Source organism: Euleptes europaea, chromosome 12 (genome assembly GCF_029931775.1).
Source record: "Euleptes europaea isolate rEulEur1 chromosome 12, rEulEur1.hap1, whole genome shotgun sequence".
NCBI classification, from domain to species: Eukaryota; Metazoa; Chordata; class Lepidosauria; order Squamata; family Sphaerodactylidae; genus Euleptes; species Euleptes europaea.
In genome coordinates this window covers 36,269,071-36,288,442 of record NC_079323.1, presented here as the reverse complement: position 1 = coordinate 36,288,442, position 19,372 = coordinate 36,269,071, and the positions used below count along the sequence as shown (strand labels likewise).

The 19,372-nt window shown below is 41.2% G+C and overlaps 1 protein-coding gene and 1 pseudogene across 2 annotated transcripts in view; one reads left to right on the top strand and one right to left on the bottom strand.

Moving 5' to 3' along the window:
• Positions 1-19,372, top strand: part of CBLB (Cbl proto-oncogene B) — a 92,645-nt gene that overhangs the window by 49,590 nt on the left and 23,683 nt on the right. For both annotated transcript variants that reach the window (XM_056858494.1, XM_056858493.1), the window contains exons 6-10: positions 697-834; positions 2,739-2,826; positions 4,887-5,018; positions 9,197-9,400; positions 18,456-18,641. In XM_056858494.1, the coding sequence (XP_056714472.1) occupies positions 697-834; positions 2,739-2,826; positions 4,887-5,018; positions 9,197-9,400; positions 18,456-18,641 (748 nt within the window). The remainder of the gene's footprint in view (positions 1-696; positions 835-2,738; positions 2,827-4,886; positions 5,019-9,196; positions 9,401-18,455; positions 18,642-19,372) is intronic.
• LOC130485701 (U2 spliceosomal RNA) lies at positions 1,258-1,386 on the bottom strand (annotated as a pseudogene).

Here is a 19,372-nt window from a genome sequence, read left to right as displayed (position 1 = left end):
ATTCATTTCGTCTGTTCTATGTGCTGTTAAACTTCATGCTTTCAGTCATGATTCTGTATACATTGGCTAGGAAAACTGAAGTATGATAATGGATATTTTATAATACGTTTTTCTTTTATAAGTCTAATTTGTGTAGTAAAACTTGTTCCATATTGAAGGCAACGTTGGAAATATGTAATGTGCCTAATGGCCAGTGATAACTAGTCACATATTGTGAATTACATTTTACCTGGTATGTTTTTGAGTTTCCCAGCCATGCTGGAGGAACTGTGTCCATGGTATTACTATTCCTGGTAAATCTGAGACACACTTGTAAAGAGATGGTAAGGCTTAATACATATGGATCTGTCACCAGCAGATTTTCAAGCTTTCTTGAAATGTTAAAATTCTTTAGCAGGATATGTTCAGTGGGTCATAGGCACCATGTGTCATAATTATAAAATCTTACCAGCCCCATGATTTTCACAGGTGCTTCAGTCTGTGCATTATAGAAATGACTTGTGGCCTTCTTTCTTTTTTCAATTACCTTTTATTTCTGAGAAGTCAAAGAAAATTTCTTATCCGCTGGTACCCTTGTGGTGGCAGATAACCTTAAGATCCAAGCCACCAGCGTACCTGTGCATGTAGTCCTCTAATATGGTTGGGGGTTTTTTCTGCCTCAACCAAGTGATTTTTAACTTCATTTCTGTCAAACAGCTACATTTTCAGATTAAGTTGCACACGACTGGGACAGTGGGCCATTGGATATGTCACTGGCGATGGGAATATTTTACAGACCATACCTCACAACAAGCCTTTATTTCAAGCTTTGATTGATGGCAGCCGGGAAGGATTGTAAGTATAAATATTCCCTTGATTTTCCCAACCTCAACACTCTAGCTGTGTCTAACAGCAGTGTTTCATCCTTTATCCACATCCTGACAATATGCCTGTCTAAGAGTATAGTGGCAGTGAATGGCTGTTTCACTTGTCATCAATGGTCCTTCAAAGAACTATGATTTGGTTTTCATATGGAATATGAAAACCATGGGCTTTCATACTTCCAGTTTCTAACACTGGGCAAATTAGAATCAGTGCAACTTTCCAGATTGGCAACTAGCAAATATCCCACATGAAATGGATTGACTCAATCAAGGAAGCCACAGATCTCAGTTTGTAAGACGTGAGCGAGGCTGTTAACAATAGGATGTTTTGGGAGTCATTAATTCATAGGGTCACCATAAGTCAGAAGCAACTTGACTGGACTTAAAACTCATGCACAAATACCTCACACTGATCAAATCAGAAAGACCAGGCAAATTATGAATAGAAGTGCAAGCTCACCTCTGATTCCAGCTCATCGCATTCATACTACACTTGATCTTAGCCAGAAGGCCGAGAAGCGATACTCATTGAAAGTAATCAGAAAGCTTGTTTTATTAGAGCTGAAATCCAAGCTCTCGGAGTTTCCAACAGGATGGCATACCTATTGATGTCATTAGGAGGGTCATGGGGTTCTAGCCATCCTCTTTTGCTCCTCCATCCTGTCCCAACTTATCTGCCTTGTTGATGAGGAGCAATGAGGAGGTGAGATGAGGTGGTTTAGAGGAGGTATTTGCAGCCATCCTCCTTTTTCCCCTCCTTTTGTTCTCTTCTGCCCGCCATGCATTCTGAGAATTGGAGTGGGATGGAGAGAGAAAGAGAAGAAAACAATGGAGATGTTGACTCTATTTTTCCTGGTTTCATTTTGCCTCATTCCAGCACATCAATGAGCCATAAAAGTTAGATGGTGTGGAAGCAGGACAGGAATTCTTTAGTTAGGATTTAGTATCTGAATGAAAGAGGAATTTGGCAGCTGTAAGACTTGCCTCACTTTGAAGGTGGGCTTTCTGAGCTGCTGGAGTTTGTTCTCCAAGTCAAAATAGTATGAACTTCACTAGTGTCTGTAATTATGAGTAACAGTGGAGAACTGTAAAAGAAGAAGCTTTTATGTTAGTTTTCTAATTCATAATTCCAGGAACCTCTGTATGGCCTCAAATTACCCCCTGTCTTTCTTTATCTTGTTTCTGCTCCTGCTCATCTTTGCTCTGCTGGGTCTATACTTGCAGTCTCACGTTGAGTGTAGAGGTAGGAAGGGGTGGGGGAGCTTGGATTGCCTGTTTAAAACAGAGAGAGATCCAGCGCTTTAATGTCCACTTATAAAGGTGAAAATTGTAAGTTTGTATCCCTAGTCCAGAGAACATAATTTTATGTGGTATCTTTAACTGCAACTTCAACAGCAAAATGAGCACATGATAGAGAGCTTAAAAAGGTTAGATGTTAAACTCCAAACCAAAATGCAAAGTGGAGTTCATTTCAGTAGTACGTATAAAAAAACAACTTAAATATTGATCTTGCAATGAAGTTGTTGATGTCAGGAAGAACTGAATTGGAGAGAACTTACTGAAAAATGCAGCCTTGATATTGAGAGCAGAGAAGAGCCATCTGAATATCTGAAAATCCCTTCTTTAAAGTATGTAATTGCTTGATGATAATAGTTTTGAGCACCATTATGACACACTGTTTGTGTTGTCCAGTGACTTTGTGGGCATTTTATCAACTTTCATTTGATTCGTTCGCATAACTGTTTGTTTCCCAACGGTGTTAGCACTTTGAGTGTCTATACTGTTGCCGCTACTTCATACACTGAAGTTTATTTATTAACTTTGGCTACAAGAAAAGCAAACTAAATTTGCAGATGTTATTTATTTGCAATCTAGCTATCTGTACCCAGATGGACGAAGTTATAACCCTGATCTGACAGGACTATGTGAACCCACACCTCATGATCACATAAAAGTTACCCAGGTATGCTGTATATTACCAATTTACTTTGACTACAGATCATGTACTTAAATTCTAAACTTTCAGTAAGATAATTGGGAAGCCCATCTGCTTTTAGAAGAGAGGGTGATCATTTCCAAAGAGAGACAAAATGCTGCTTTGGTGTATAGTATAGTCATGTTCGGGGCGGGTGGGAAACCTTTATGAGTGTAAATGTATTAAATAAAGTTTTAAAATTCAGTATTCTCTAATTTAAAGTAAGCATTAATTGCAAAGTGAAGGAATTTCGTGATACTCAACATGCATGGCTGCCTGTATGAAAATGGGAAGAGTAAGTGGTGTCACAGGTTGTAATATTGGTAGTAATCCCACATACAGGTTGAGTATCCCTTATTTAGACATCCAATATCCAGACTGATTTGAAAACTGGACCTTTGAGCTGGCATGCAGGCATTATTCACAGGCCCTCAGCAGTGCCGTTGATGGTTCAATGTACACAAAACTATTAAAAATATTGTTTAAAATTACATTCAGGCTATGTGTATAAAGTATGTATAAACGTATATAAAACAAATGAATTTTGTGTTTTGACTTGGGCCCCAAGATATCTCATTATTTATTTGCAAATATTCCAAAATACAGACAGATCCAAAATATGGGCCACTTCTGGTCCCAAGCAGTCCAGATTATGGGATACTAAACCTGTATGAAGGTTTGGAGTGCTATTTCATGATGTATGAGAAGATATGCTCTTTTCTGGGGTATATGTTGTCATTTGGATGAATTTTTGATTTAATTTTTATTTTGCATATCACTTCTGGAGCTTCTGATGGATGATCTGACTTCCATTATGCACTATGGAGGTTACTAATACATGCATGTCATCTTGTTTTAAAAAGCAAACAGCGGCCTTGTATTCCAGATAGGCAGTACAAAGTAACTAAAATTTCCTTTGAATGAGGAACACGAGTAATTCTATACATCACTTCTTGCAATGTAGTGCTTAGTTTTATTTATCTTAAGAAAGAATTGACATTTTTATCAACCACATTTTTATTGTGCACTTTTCCCAAGAAACTTAGGGCAGTACACAGTATTCTCCTTATATTTTTTTTTACATATCAGTGTAATCAAGTTAGGCTGAAAATTTGTGACTGTCACATGTTCACCCAGTGAGCTGTAGTAGTTCAGCAGAGATTTCAACTTAAATCCACCACTCTGCACTACCTATTGATTTGTTTATGGGCATGCAAAGTGGCTTGCAACATCTTTCTTTCCTGTTCCAGGTTAGGTTGAAAAGTAGGTTAGGCTAAAATAGTTGCAGCTGGCCAAAGATCGCCTAGCAGGCTTCCATGGCAGAGCAGGAACTTGAGCCTGGGTCTTCCAGGTTAGATACTATGCCATGGTAACTCCTCCTCCCTCCAGTTTGTTTTTGATTCTTATCTATTTCGAAGTATTATTCTGACATGCTGACTAGTAACAATTAGTTCAGTTTTGTTAAAATATGCTTACTTAAAATATCTTCTGTCACTGCTGTTAACAGTTCAAGGCTTCTGTGAGACGAAGGTTACATAAAAAGAGGGCAGTGGTTCTCGAATGGGTGGCGGGGGAGGAGGAAGCAGGATTTGATATGGAAGATTTCTTGGTGGCAATCAGGTTCATGTTACAACTCTAAGAAAATTTACATTCATCAGTAGATTGCAAGAGTAATCTTTATTCCAAGTACATCCTCTTTTTTCTTCTACCATCTCCCAGGATGTATTATTTAAAATTAGCACCTTAATTTAAATGATGACAAATGCAAATATTTAGAATGCTGATGTTCTGTACGTGGGATTTTTAGTGCCTATAGTGAACTTGAATAATCACTAATACATATAACAGCTTGTGTAATATCTCATACAAGTATGTATTTTACATTTCAGGAAGAGTACATAACATGTACTAATTTGATTTTTGTCACAAATGTTTTCAAAAATTTGCTTTATACTACACAGTACAGCTTAGAAAAACAAATCAGCTATTCTGAACACATTCCATTAACTAGTCACCTTGTAGAACCATATTGCATTCTCTTGTTTCAGGAACAGTATGAATTGTATTGTGAAATGGGTTCGACATTCCAGCTTTGTAAAATTTGTGCAGAGAACGACAAAGATGTGAAGATTGAACCTTGTGGGCATCTGATGTGCACATCCTGCCTTACAGCATGGCAGGTAGGTTGTCCGTCTTATAGCTTTTCACCTCCGTCAAACACAGTTAATCAATTTAGGTTTATTCTACTACCTATAAAGACTTCCATTTTACTGATTATATTTTATTTTCCTGCTGTTCTGTTATAAAATCTAGGAATGTACTTTCAAAGGTGTAAGCTTCATACCCTTAATATTGGCATATGTTTTTCATAAAGAAGATCAGGGCCCAATTCATTATAATCATATTCTTGATAGCTTCAAGTAGGGTCCCAAATAAGAAGTAGTTGTCTGTTACAACGTATATAGACTGAATACAATTGCTCCTTGGTGCAAATCAAAGCATGCTTGGTAGCTGCGAAAGTGTGGTTTGCACGAAAGAGGCTTGATGTCTTCAAGAAAGACTATTCAAAAATGAGAGAAGATGGAAAAGAAGATGGCAGGGCATGTGTGTGAATAAGTGAGAGAGTATTCTCTTTTAGTAACTTGTGGGGCGGGGGGAGCTGCTCATCAGCTACTATAAAAGCCCAGGGGCCAGGAGAAGATAAGAGAGTGAAACTTCTCCCTTCCTTCTTCATCTTGTTGTATCCTACTTGTACCCAATGTCGTTCTTATTGTACCCTACCAAGATTATGATATTAATGACAACATGGTTCCCTGTTTTGTCTAAGGATTTTTCATACTCTGTTACAGAAAATTCTGCTTCAGCCCATTCTGTGTCCTATATTTAGAAAATTTCTATACTACCTCTCCAGGGAACCTTATAGCTTATAAAATAAAACATAATAAAAACATGAAGCATCACAGAAGTTATTAAAGCCCACCATTCAAAACACAGCAAAGCTTAAAATGTGTCTTAAACATTTATCAGGCTAAAAGCAGACTATAAAATATGATAAATAGATCAACACGTTAGGTAAAACTCTGGGTAAATAGAAACATTTTGACCTGGCAGCTAAAAGAAAGTAGTGTGCAGGCCTCAAGGGGAAGGGCAATCCACAGGCAAGGAACCACCACTGAAAAAGCCCTATCTCTGGTCACCACCTGCCTCACTCTGAAGGTGGGGGCACACAGAACAGGCTGGTGAGGAAGATTTTGGCTGGTAGGATAAACAATATGGAAGGAGGCTGTGCATCAGTTATCCAGGCCCCAAGCTATTTAGGGCTTTAAATGTAAGAATCAGCAATTTGAATTGTGCTCTGAAACAAATGAGCAGCCAGTACAGATATTTCAGCACTAGTGAGATACAATCCCTAAATCCCACCCTGACAGTAGCCTGGCTATCACATTTTGGAAGAACTGAAATTTCTGGACCACTTTCAAAGGCATGTAAAGTACATTACAGTAAATCTAACCTGGATATAATCAGAGCATGGATCCCTGTGGCCAGATGGCGCTCCGGAATGGCCGGAGCTGGTATATGAGCTGCAGCTGATAAAAGGCACCACATACTACAGATGAGTCCAGCTGTAGGCTAGGATCTGGCAACATCCCCAAGCTACGAACCTGCTCCTTCAGGGTGAGTGCAGCCCCTTCCCAGTCAGGCTGCTTCTTCAGTCCTCAAGCAGCTTTGTCGTTGACCAGCGGTACCTCAGTCTTTAGTGGTGTCATCCTGGGGCTTTTAATTGAAGAAGGTTTTTGCTGTTTTCCATGGGGTAGGTACTTTGCCTTACAGTTTCATAACTTTCTATCCTCCTAAGCACAGTTAAAAATGCAAATAGCTCAAGTCTTACAGAAATCAGTAGTTTCTCCTTTCATGCCTGTAGAACTTTCAGAGCAGACTTCTAGTTTGTGATTAGTGAGATCTAGTATGAAAGAAATTTAGTTTCTGTTTTTAATCAAATACCCTCTCCATCCCTATACCACTGAGAGATTGCAGTTCGTGCTCTGTCTCTAGGCAGCAGCTGTAAAAACAAATATCAAGGTAAAAGCCCAGATGTTGATGTATCTTATATCCACAGCAGGTAGTTGAGATACTGTATCCCCTTTTATGCATTGTAAGGGGTGGGGGGAATTTGGCCCTAACAAAACTTTAAAATCTTACATTTTAACAGGACAGTAAATTCCCCACAAGCTAGCTGTAATAAGATACAAAGCACTGGACCTTTCTTTCATTAGCAGCCACTTCCTATTTAATCAAACTTCATTGCAAATTTAACTTCTGTATAATTAATGAATTGATGAAGGGATCGTTCTGTAGCAGTGTCAGTTGTTACAGACTTGCTAGTGGTTAGTGCTTAATTGCTGTCATAATGGCTCATTAGACATGCCTAAGGAGAGATTGCAAGTGCTCTTTTTCTCATAGAGAAACATCTGTGTTGTTAAATAAAATAAGCTACTTCATCTGTAGTGAATGCAAAACTCATTATTCTAGATATTTTATGCTGAAGGTCAATTTGTTCTGAACATTTTGCTTTATTGTATGATTAATTAGAAGGATCTAGGTGGCTCCTCTTTTTTTAAAAAAATGCATGTGTATAAACACATACTGGTGTCTGCTTTTGGTGGTAGCTTTTTATCCATGTATACACAACACTGAACAACATTTTACTGTGTTGTGCACACTGAATCATCTCTCTTGGTTTGAACTTTCACAGAATCAGATGCATTTTAAAACTGGAAGCCCAGGGCCCACAAATAGATTAACAAAGTTGCAAGTAGCAATAATGTCTTCATTTAGTTAGTGACTGCCCCTAAGAGTAACTGGTGATGGGGTTGCTTCTGTCCTTGACCTGGCCTTCAGAGCAATTCATTGTGCCTACAGAACACAATGTGAAATCAGGGATGAACATTTCCATCAAAGGGAGTGTGACAGCCACATATTTGGCTGGCTATTAAAACCCATCAATTTTTTCCCCCAATTCTTGGTCCATTGACTTTCTTTGATCACACTCTTCTCATAAATGAGTCAGGCTCCTTCTTGTAGTTGATATCATCTAGTTTGTGATGAGACCTGGAATAAACACTGATTTTTCAGTAATTGTTTCAAGTAGCATTTCAGTTAATAAATATAATATATGTGCATTACAGATATTAATTATATTAAATGCATATATCTGATGTTAAAACTTAAATAATTGAAATAGATTTTTAAAAAATGGCCCAGTGTGCCCCATAGAAGCAGACACACTACAATTTTAAGTGACTGTCCTACTTCATCTATTTCTAATTACAGCTAGGGATGGTGCTTCTCCTTGATATCAGCTCACATGCCATTTTAGGGGCGAGCAAAGAGTAATTACTGGAGGAAAGGGAGGATGCTAAGGGGATGATTTTGAGAGCACCTCAGAATGTGGAGCTGGCCTTGAAGATATTGAATGGTAGAGAGTAACATTCTTTCGCAGCTTTGTTTCGGAGTATGGACAGGAGCTAGTGTTGAATAATGACACAACACAATTGTCAAATGTTGGAATCTTTTAAAAAAGATATTTTCTTTTATCAGTCTGAGATGCTGCTGGGAATGGTTGTGCTGATGACTTCCTTTTACTTTTTAAAATGGGTTCAGTGTCTGCTGCTTCTAAATGATACCTCAATTCTCAGTTTAAGGCAGCCCCTCTACACTCTGCTTCATACTAGGACTATATTGAAATGGGAATTGTTTTCCATATAGATAAATTGATGGATGCTTTCAGTTTATCTTTATTTTGGTTCTGCTCAAATCAAGTTGGTTAAAAACCATAATGCAGATTCAGAGATAAATTCTGATATTCCCTGAAGCATTTAGTAATGCAATCCCAGTGATGTACATCTACAAGGTAAACAAGTATGACCTTTTGAAAGCTATTGCTTAGAAACTGTTTGGAGATGTTAGTGGAAATCCATTGGTATGAAAAGCTCTTGGCCTAATTTCCTGGAATTCTACCAAACAAAAAAGTTTCTCATTAGTGTGAAATATCAATGGCAATCATGATTTCAGCACTATATCTGAACTGGCATAGAACTGCAAGCCAGCAGACAACGTTGTATTGGACAAGGCAATATTTTTATAACGTAACTATTCAGTTGGCTTTTTTAAGACTTATGTTTGTTTTATGCGACATACCTTTGGCTGTTATCATGAATCATATAAGATTAAGATTAAAAGACATCTGTAAAATTCTATTAACCTGTTTTCTTTATCCCATGTACCTTCTATTGTCTCCAAGCACGCATATTTAAAACATCATCATTAATTAAGAGTGGTGCTTTTCATTCATATATAGGAATCTGATGGTCAAGGATGTCCTTTCTGCCGCTGTGAAATAAAAGGAACTGAGCCTATCATTGTGGACCCCTTTGATCCCAGGGATGAAAACATCAGATGCTGCAGCATTATGGATAGCTTTAGTATACCCATGCTTGATTTGGATGATGATGATGATAGAGAAGAATCTTTAATGATGAATCGACTAGCTTCTGTGCGAAAGGTACATATTATTCTCAAATGTTAGAATGCTTTGTATTTAATAAGTGAAATAATAGAATCTGCAATATTCGCTCATGGTATAATAAAAATATCTTCTCCCACTGAGTTTGGAGTACATCTTCATCAGCGGGTTTTGTCGTTCCTATGCTCAGGGAGGCAGGATCCCAAAAACCTTTGCTTCCTATCACATGTGCTAGGACCGCCCTCTAATATCCAGTTCTCTTCCTGCCTTAGAGAGAGAAGCAGCATTTGTGGTTAGCTCTGTAGCAAACCTTCTTTCCTAGCCTTTGCGTTTCAATAATTAATCCTGTCTAACTTTATTTCTGTGTTTTTTCTTAGTCCTAATCTTGGTCTGTGTGTCACCCAGCAGCCTTTTCCTCTTGTATCTACTGTTTTCCCTTGTCTTTGCCTCTGTCTCCCTTTCCCCTCCCTCCTCCTCCGTTTACAAAATGTCAGAGTAGAGATAGGGCTTCAGAGGAATTAATGTCAGGAGACGAGGAGCAAGTTGAAGGACTCCTTCCCCCCCGACAGCTTTCCCTAGCGGCGTCCAAGAGCCGCGCAGGGGAAAAACGGCAAATCAGCCAGATTTGCAGGCGGCGGCACAAAAACGAAGCCTCCAGCTGGGAGACGTTCAAAACAGTGTGAAAAAGACGCGCACGGACAAGATGGCCACCGCAACTCCCCGTTCGGCCTCTAGAGGTTACGAGGGCAAACTTGATCCCAGTGATGCCGGCTCCTCTGGAGTTCATGCGACTGGGATTACCTCGGGTAATGTTAAAAATGTTCATTTTTTAATTGCGGAAGGGGGGAGGGCAACTTAAGTCTGATAAATTTAATGCGGCAGGCATTGAGAGAGGAGTTTGCCCAAATTAGCGACCATTCTTGCGGGGACATCACAAGATCCAGAGCCTTATCCCTGGGTTCCAGGGCTTCCATCCACTCTGAGTCAGAACGTGGGGAATGCTCCAGCGACACACTCCATGCCTGGCCAACTAAGGCAGCAAGGAAGGCACCATTGTCCTTTTCCAGCAGGAACAGGTCCCCTTCTCTCTCTTCTAGCGGTAGAGAAGAGGGCGAGTTCTCCTCAGGAGAAGACAAGGAGGGGGAGGAGACTCAAAATCAGGAACAACAATCCTGGTTATTTGCCGGGGAAGATTATCAGGCGTTCCTGAGCAAGGTATTGGCAGCCTTAGATTTTCATGAGGATGAAGACTCAGAGGCTTCCAAAAGTAAGGCTAAGTTTAGGGGCATGAAGGAATTCTTCACCAGACTGAGGACCCATACCTGGGCTGTGCCTTTTCCTGAATACTTTGAGGACCTCAAAAATGAATGGGAGAAGCCTCGCTCTAACAGACAGCTCCCCCCTGCTGTTAAAAGAATGTATAATCTAGAGTCCCGAGCTTCTAACCTCCTTCAGGATCCCTTATTTGAAGCACCAGTCGCCGCTCTGCAATCCAACGGCTTGGGACCCTCTAGATAGAAAAGCTGATTATTCTATCAGAAAGGCCCATGAGGCTTCGGCCGTATCCATACAAGCATCTATGGCAGCATTGGTGGCTCGGGCATCCATCATGTGGATCAGAAAAATAATTTACCTGATTCCACAAGACAATAAAATGGTTCTGAGTGGTCTTAACAGAGTTCTGAAAGCAATAAATTTTATGGCGGACACCACTCTTGATTCCATGACTATGTTGGCCAGGGCACTGGCAGTTTCCTCTATTTCTAGGAGGTCACTTTGGCTCCGGTCCTGGTCAGCTGACTTCTGTTCCAAATCCATCCTGTTGGGATACCCATTCGAGGGTGATCGGCTCTTCGGCTCTAAACTAGAGGACATACTAGTCTAGATGAAAGCCAAGAAAAAAACCTTGCCAAAATACATAAGGAAAGAAGGTAAGACCTCTTGCTCTTCTTCCTTTCGTCCCTTCCGAACCTCTCACACCCTGGCAAGGGGCAGAGCGGACAACAGAAGGAACAACTGGAATTCTGGAAGGGGATCCTTTCGCAAGGGCCCCAGGTTTAGCAGGATTCCAGCTACCACAACATTTGGACAAGTCCAACAGATTGAGAAAACCGGGAAACAATGACTGCTGGGACAGTCCGGTGGGGGGAAGACTCCAGCTTTTTGCCAATACCTGGGACTCACTTCACCCAGACACTTGGGTGCAGAAGATTATTCATGAGGGATACAGCCTAGAACTACGCAAATCCCCCCCCAAACAGCTTCTTTCTCTCCCCCTCCTCTTCCAAACCGGACAAGATAGCCCGCAATCAAGCAGCCATAGACCACCTGCTTCAAATCAGGACAATCGAACCAGTCCCCCAGACAGAACGGTGCGCCGGGGTATACTCCATTTTCTTTACCGTTCCGAAGAGAAACGGAGATTGGCGCTCAATCCTAAATCTAAAACACGTCAACAAATTTATCTGGCTCAAACGTTTCAGGATGGAGACACTCAGGTCCATCATAGAGACACTCCGTCGCCAAGCGTTTCTAACGTCGATAGACCTGATGGAAGCATATTTACACATCCCCATCTACCCTGAGCACCAAACGTTTCTCCGCTTTGCAAACAACCCCAATCACTGTCAGTTTCGGGCCCTCCCGTTTGATCTCTCATCGGCCTCAAGGGTCTTTACCAAGGTCCTGGTGTTGTTGGTGGCTCACCTGAGAGAGGTAGGGATCCACGTCTTCCCATATTTAGATGATATCCTGGTGAGCGCTCCTTCAGAACAACTGTCCTTACAGCACACGGAGACCGTCCTCCGGGCTCTAGAACTCCATGTTTTCGTGGTAAACTGGATCAAGAGCACCCTCTCCGTCCCAGTTCATCCATCACCTGGGGGTGTTCATAGACACAAACCAGAATGCAGTCTTCCTTCTACCAGACAAGATCTCCTCCATTGTCAAGTTGACAAGGACAGTGATTCTTTCCAAATCCTTTGGCCTGTCGTCCTTAGTCAGACTGCAGGGGAAAATGGTGGCATGCATAGGGATTGTGCCATGGGCTCGCCTCCACATGAGGGACCTGCAATGGTTTCTCAAGCCATTTCAACTGCAGATAACTCAAAAGAGGAACCCAGGCCTCACCGTCCCAAGACAAGTGAAGGACAGCTTAAGGTGGTGGACCAGGTCCCACAACCTAGCCAAGGGACAGAACTATCTCCCGATCTCCACGATCCAGATTTTACCGATGCCAGCTTGAAAGGCTGGGGGGCAATTCTGCGGCAACAAGTAGCACAGGGTCGTTGGACACCGGAAGAGAGTCACATAAATCTGCTGGAGTTATGGGCAATCCGGAAAGCCTTGGTAGAGTTTCAGCCAAGAATCAAGAACAGTCACGTCCTGCTGAGAACGGACAATGTCTCAGCAAAAGCTTACATAAACAAGCAAGGCGGGTCTCGTTCCTCCTCCCTTCACGCAGAAGCCATAACAATTCTGAATTGGGCAGAGGCTCACTTGGTGTCCATCAGGGCAGAGCACATAAAAGGAGTACTAAACGAGCAGACAGATTGGCTCAGCCGACAGCAGGTGGACGAGGGGGAGTGGTCCTTAAAGAGTGAGACCTTCCTTCAAAAAACAGAGAAATTTGGAAGACCCATCATGGACCTCTTCACAACAGGTGAAAATCAGCTCCCAAGGTTCCTGTCAAGATTTATGCATCCAAGGGCAGAGGGAATAGGTGCACTGTTGTCGCCGTGGCCACGGGGTCTCCTTTATGCATTTCTACCTCTACCAGTCATCTCCAAAGCTCTATGAAAAATCAGACAAGCGAGGGCCCTGATCATCTTCATAGCCCCTCGGTGGCCCCGACTACCTTGGTTCGCGACACTGAGAGAGCTATCGATCCAGGAGCCATGGTCCCTACTTCCAGTCCAGGACCTTCTCCAACTGGGCTCCTTAGTACACCCAGATCCAGCCTGGTTAAAGCTGACCGCCTGGCTCTTGAAAGGTCAAGGTTGCTAGAGACGGGCTATACCTCAGAGGTCATCGACACCATGTTGGAAGCCAGGAAACAATCCACCAGGCACATATACGATTTTTCCTGGAAGGCCTTCGCTAGATGGTGTGGGAGAAAACATTCTGATCTAGTGACCATTTCCACTGGCAACTTGCTTGACTTTTTCCAGGAGGGATTAGCTCAAGGGCTGAAGGCATCTACTCTCAAACGACAGGTGACGGCGATCGCGACAATTGTTCCCCAACTGGATGGCTACCCAACATCAAGACATCCCCACATAGTCACTTTCTTGAGAGGAGCCTCGGCCATCTCTCCTCCTACAATTCATAGATTTCCGACATGGAGACTTCACGTGGTACTCCAGGCTCTGACTCGACACCCATTTGAACCCTTACGGGAGGCTTCCCTGGGTCACCTTAGGATGAAAGTTTTCTTCCTCACGGCTGTTACATCAGCTAGAAGGGTGTTGGAACTGGCGGCTTTGTCATCTAGAAAAAGCCTCTGCATCTTCCACGCGGATAAAGTAGTACTACGTCCAGATCCGGCCTTTATCCCGAAGGTAAATTCTAAGTTCCATAGACAACAGGAACTCCATCTTCCATCCTTTTGCCCTCACCCTTCTCTTCCAAAGGAGAAGAACTGGCACACTCTGGACGTGAAAAGAGCTTTACGCATCTTTTTTGAGAAGGACGGAACCTCTCCGGCGCTCGGAGTCTTTATTTGTTTCTATTTCATCACCCAATAAAGGTTGCAAAATGTCACAGGCAGCTATCAGCAAGTGCATCAAACAGTGTATCCAGCTGTTCTATCAACTTAGCAGCATACCAGTGCCGTTAGGAATTACCGCTCAGTCCGCAGCGCCGCTACTTCAGCAGCATTTGATGGCCATGCATCCATGGAAGAAATCTATAAGGCTGCGACCTGGTCTAGCCCTTCTACGTTCATAAGACACTACAAGATAAATGCCTATTCTTCATCTGACGCGGCATTCGGCAGGAGAGTCCTCCAGAATGTTGTATCAAATTATCAATGAAGATTCCCTCCCAGTGAACGTCAGCTTTTGTAGATCCTGCTGATGAAGATGTACTCAGTGAACTCAGTGGGAGAACGGAACCTTGGCTTACCTGTGAAGGTTCCTTCTACACTGAGGGAGGAGTACATCTTGCCCACCCAGGGTGAAGAATGGATCAAGATGAAGAATGTCAAGTGTCCAGATAAAGCTGTCTTTCTGTTTTTAAAAATTCTGCTATGGAAGTCCTCGAACTGGATATCAGAGGGCGGTCCTAGCACATGTGACAGGAAGCAAAGGTTTTTTGGATCCTGCTTCTCTGAGTATAGGAACAACAAAACCCGCTGATGAAGATTTACTCCTCCCTCAGTGTAGAGGGAACCTTCACAGGTAAGCCAAGGTTCCGTTCTGCACTGTTGACTCACAGTGTCTGGTGTTCAGTATCATGCTCACTCTAAAGATGGAGGCTCTATTAAAGCATTATAGCTAATAAATATTGGTAGCGGTCCAGCACAAGCCAAGAGAAGTCTCAAACCAGATCAGTATACTTCAGCAAACTGAGTATATTTAGTTAGAGGATCAAGAAAGGATCAAGAGGGCTCCTACAGAAATAATTCATTGAACTTGAATAAATTTACATTTTAAACTAAATATAGAATATTCATAAATGATAGCTGACAAAATTAAAACATTGACTATCTCCATAGGCTGACTTTTGTATTTGGTGTTTCTGAGCAATTTCAAATATTTGCTCCATTCTTGTTAAGAGCCTAAATCTAGTTAGCCAATATTTAATCGCCTTTTACTGCCATATTCTTTATATCATTTCATCTAACCTAATTCTCTTAGCCTATTGTGTTAACATGTTATATTTTATAAATGACTATAATGCAAAACTGCCAAATTTTAAGCACATTTCACCCCTTCAGACAGCAATTTAATTGGGTGTAACAATCCAAATTATTGTTATATTCTGGTGAATAAGCCAATGTTATTTAGTTATATATGTGTTATTACCTGGAAGTCAATAAATAAAGCCATATTAAAAGGTAGAAATGGCCTGAATTATACTGCAAGGCTTATGGTCTGACAAACCTTTGACTGGTTGAAAATAGAATTATAACTTTAAAAGAAAATGTATTTCTTCTACAAAATTGAGAAGGAAATAGTAGTCCCATTCGAAGCTTTCCCGTGCAGAGCTTAATAGCTCCAAATCATGTTTCATAGCCACACATTCTGCAACTAAACTATGTGAAAAGCTGCTTTGTCTGGGGAGCTCTTCAAGCCTCTGATTTAATGTTTGCCTCTCACTGGGCCAGAACTGACTTTGATTCACACTGTTATTCTCAAAATAGTTATGAGAAGTCAGCCAGACTGAAAGCAGATATTTATCATGAGCATCATCTTTAGAGAGGATGAGTAAGCATGCGTTTAATGAATCATGACCAAATGACCTTAGGTATAAAGGATTCTTTTTTTCCTTCTCCAGTTCCCTTGGATTGCTGGCAAACTTTATAAGCTTTATTTGTTCATTCTTAATGGTTGTGACATTTTATTTTGAATGGCCATATTGCTAGCCTTTTGCATATCAAAGAGAACTGTTGTAAAACGTAGGTTCAAATGTTTATCTTAAGTTGTGCTTTCTATAAACTTTCCTTAACTCATTCTGATTTTAATGATGCATCTTTATGTCAACAAATTATTGTTTGTTATATACAGTAGAAATATGGAATATTTTCAAAGGATGTCTTTAATTCCACAGATAACATAATGTCTCACTAATAGAAAAGTGGCAGCTATTTCAAGCAAAGCATTTCAGGCCCCATATGCAGCATTGCATTTGTGGTTTTGCGTTCAGGTACCAAGGCCATAATTAATTTCAGTGCACATCAAGGAAAAAGTTATTACCCCTGCCTCACCATATATTGTCTAATATATTTTCTGGATCAAACAAAAAGTGGCAGGCAAAAATCACATTTTTGCAAAATAAATTTTAGAAGAAGAGTTGGGTTTTATACCATAATTTTCACTACCTTTTAAGGAGTCTCAAGCCAGCTTACAATCACCTTCCCCTCTCCACAACAGACTCCTTGTGAAGTCTGGGAAAGTTCTGAGAGAACTGACTAGCCCAAGGTCACTCAGCAGGCTTCATGTGGAGGAGTTGGGAAATAAACCCAGTTCACCAGATCAGAGTCCACCGTTCATGTGATAGATCATACAAATACTGTGAAGATAGTTTAAACCTTCCCCCTAAATGCTGCCCCAGGGGGATGGGGGATGCTTTCACCACCAAAGCCGCATAAAGAGGTTCTCAGTAGCATAGGGAATTGGCAGGAATTGCTGCCTGCTTCTATCAAGGGAAATGCTCCATGGAATCAATCAGATGTGTAGAAATAGTGGTATTTTATCAAAACATTATTTTAGTCATTCTTTATTAAATTACCAGCTAAAATGCACATTTCCCACTTTTCTGGGTTTTCAAGTTTGCTAATATGGAGATTACTTCATTGAAGTCTAGTATTCCTACAAGGTCTCGGTTTCTGTGCACAGAAACGTCTTCTGTAATTGTTTTGGTCAAGTCCAACTGTTCCCCTATATTCCTAGCTATATCAGTGACACATTGCTACAGCCTGGATATCTGTTCAGAGCAGTGTTGAATTGAAGTGCATCAAAGACTGTGTGCCTGATTGACTAGAGGGGACCATTCCCTGTCAGTGACAGGAGTTCGAATTCTTTCTGAGATGAAAGGGCAGCCTGATCATACTTCTGACATGTAATAGAGTTAATTTAGATTGGCATCTTCATTTAGAGCCAACCCATGGTTAGCAAATAGCGGGAGGTGAGGGAACCAATACTACTAGGAGACCACTGACACTGCAATATAAATTCTGCTTGATCAAACTATATGTAGTCATACATCACATACTTCTCATCTGACAACCAGATGCCTCTAGGAAGCTGACAAGAAGAGCAGGAAAGCAGTATTCTTCCCCTGCTGTCACCCTCCAGCAACTGCCATTCAGTAGCATTCTGCCTCTGGCTGAGTTTCTATTTAGCTATCATTGATAAAACTATCCTACATGAACCTATCTAATATCCTTTTAAATCCATCTGAACTGTTATCCACCTGCAATACGCAATAAGTAGCTTTTGTATCAAAACTCTTGTGCTATCCCCTGAGGTGTTTGCAAAGCACAGATAACTCAGAGAGAGGTTGTATTTCAGGAGTGCATTGTTAGACAAAATATATGTTCATGTTCTAGTTTGGAAGGTAAAGGTCTCCTGTGCAAGCACTGGGTCATTCCTGACCCATGGAGTGACGTCACATCTTGACTTTTACTAGGCAGACTTTGTTTATGGGGTGGTTTGCCAGTGCCTTCCCCAGTCATCTTCCCTTTACCCCCAGCAAGCTGGGTACTCATTTGACCAACCTCGGAAGGATGGAAGGCTGAGTCAACCTTGAGCCGGCTACCTGAAACCGACTTCTGTTGGGATCGAACTCAGGTCGTGAGCAGAGCTTGGACTGCAGTACTGCAGCTTACCGCTCTGACTGTAATTAAATGACTGTCTTTTGTTATTTTTCAGCAAGCCTTATCACAATGTAGTACGAATTACTATATAGCTTGGGAGAAATCTGGCATTACTACTTCTCTTTAATATTGCAGATCAGCCGTGAAAGTTAACCTCTACCTTTTATTCTTCAATCCTGGCTGTATGGGCATAATAGCAGATGTTTGAGATTCAGTGATCCTTGGCTCAAGGATCAAATATTTCCCCCCTTCCCCTGAGCAGGCTTTGTATCCTTCTCACCCTCAATGCTCTACCTCAACCCATTTGGCTGTTAGTTCACATGGGTCCTGTGACCCCTGGAATCATCTTTCACATGGTCAGAAAGAATGGCTGTGCGGAGGGGGGGCATAGGTAAGATCCGAATCTGTCAAGGCTTTCCACGAAAAGATAACTGGATGCAACTGAATGATCAATGGAATTGTGAAGAATAATATGCCAGGTATCGTTCAAGTATCTCAGCAATGAAAATTACATATTCATTAACATCTAATAGTAAGATCTTCTTCCTTTTAAAGTGTAATGAAAGGCAGAATTCCCCTGTGACATCCCCAGGATCCTCTCCACTTGCACAAAGAAGAAAACCTCTTCCTGATCCTCTGCAAGGGCCCCATCTCAACCTTCCACCGGTGCCTCCTCGACTGGATCTCATTCAGAAGGGTGTTGCTCGATCTCCTTGTGGCAGCCCTACCAGTTCACCAAAGGTAAGCTTTATTTGGCCATGCTCTTTAGAATTCAGGTTTATAACACTTTCCAAAGAAAATAGGTGAGATACAAAACACTCACAGATGTTGTTCTCATGTTCACACTGAGGGCTTCTGAAGCTCCCCACTGCAGCTATCCTTCCAACTCTTGCCTCACAAAGACTGAGATGTAGTGCAAGTCAGAAATGTTAATGGTGAGAACTTCTGTGGACATATCCAAACTATTGTCCATACACTTGATAATGAAAAACAAATTCCTTTCCTTTCTTAACTATAAAATGGCATGGGTTACTATTGACTGTTGGAATGTCCACATAAGAAAATACAGAAATGTTGCTTTGCAGAGTTGTTGCCTCAGAAGGCCACTGAGCAAGAAAGACTTAATTTCCTTCTGCAGTTCCCTTCTTCTTTCTGTGCACATAGCCCATTCTTTGGTTGAGATGTATCCAGGGATGGTGCAGTGTTATCTGACAGATCTCTAGCAGTAACTAGAGAATAAAATATAGCAAAACATATTTTAAGTTGAATATTGGATACCCTTTTTATTGTATTACGCTCATACTTTACCATTTACCTTGCTGTTCAAAACCCCAGAGTTTGTGAAAGAATGCCAGTGAACAAAATGTTACGTTAATCCTGATTTGCAAAAAAAGTGATAATTTTTACAAGTATTGGACTTGCATACAAATAAAATGGTTATTGATCCTTTTTTAAAAAATTTATTAACTTTA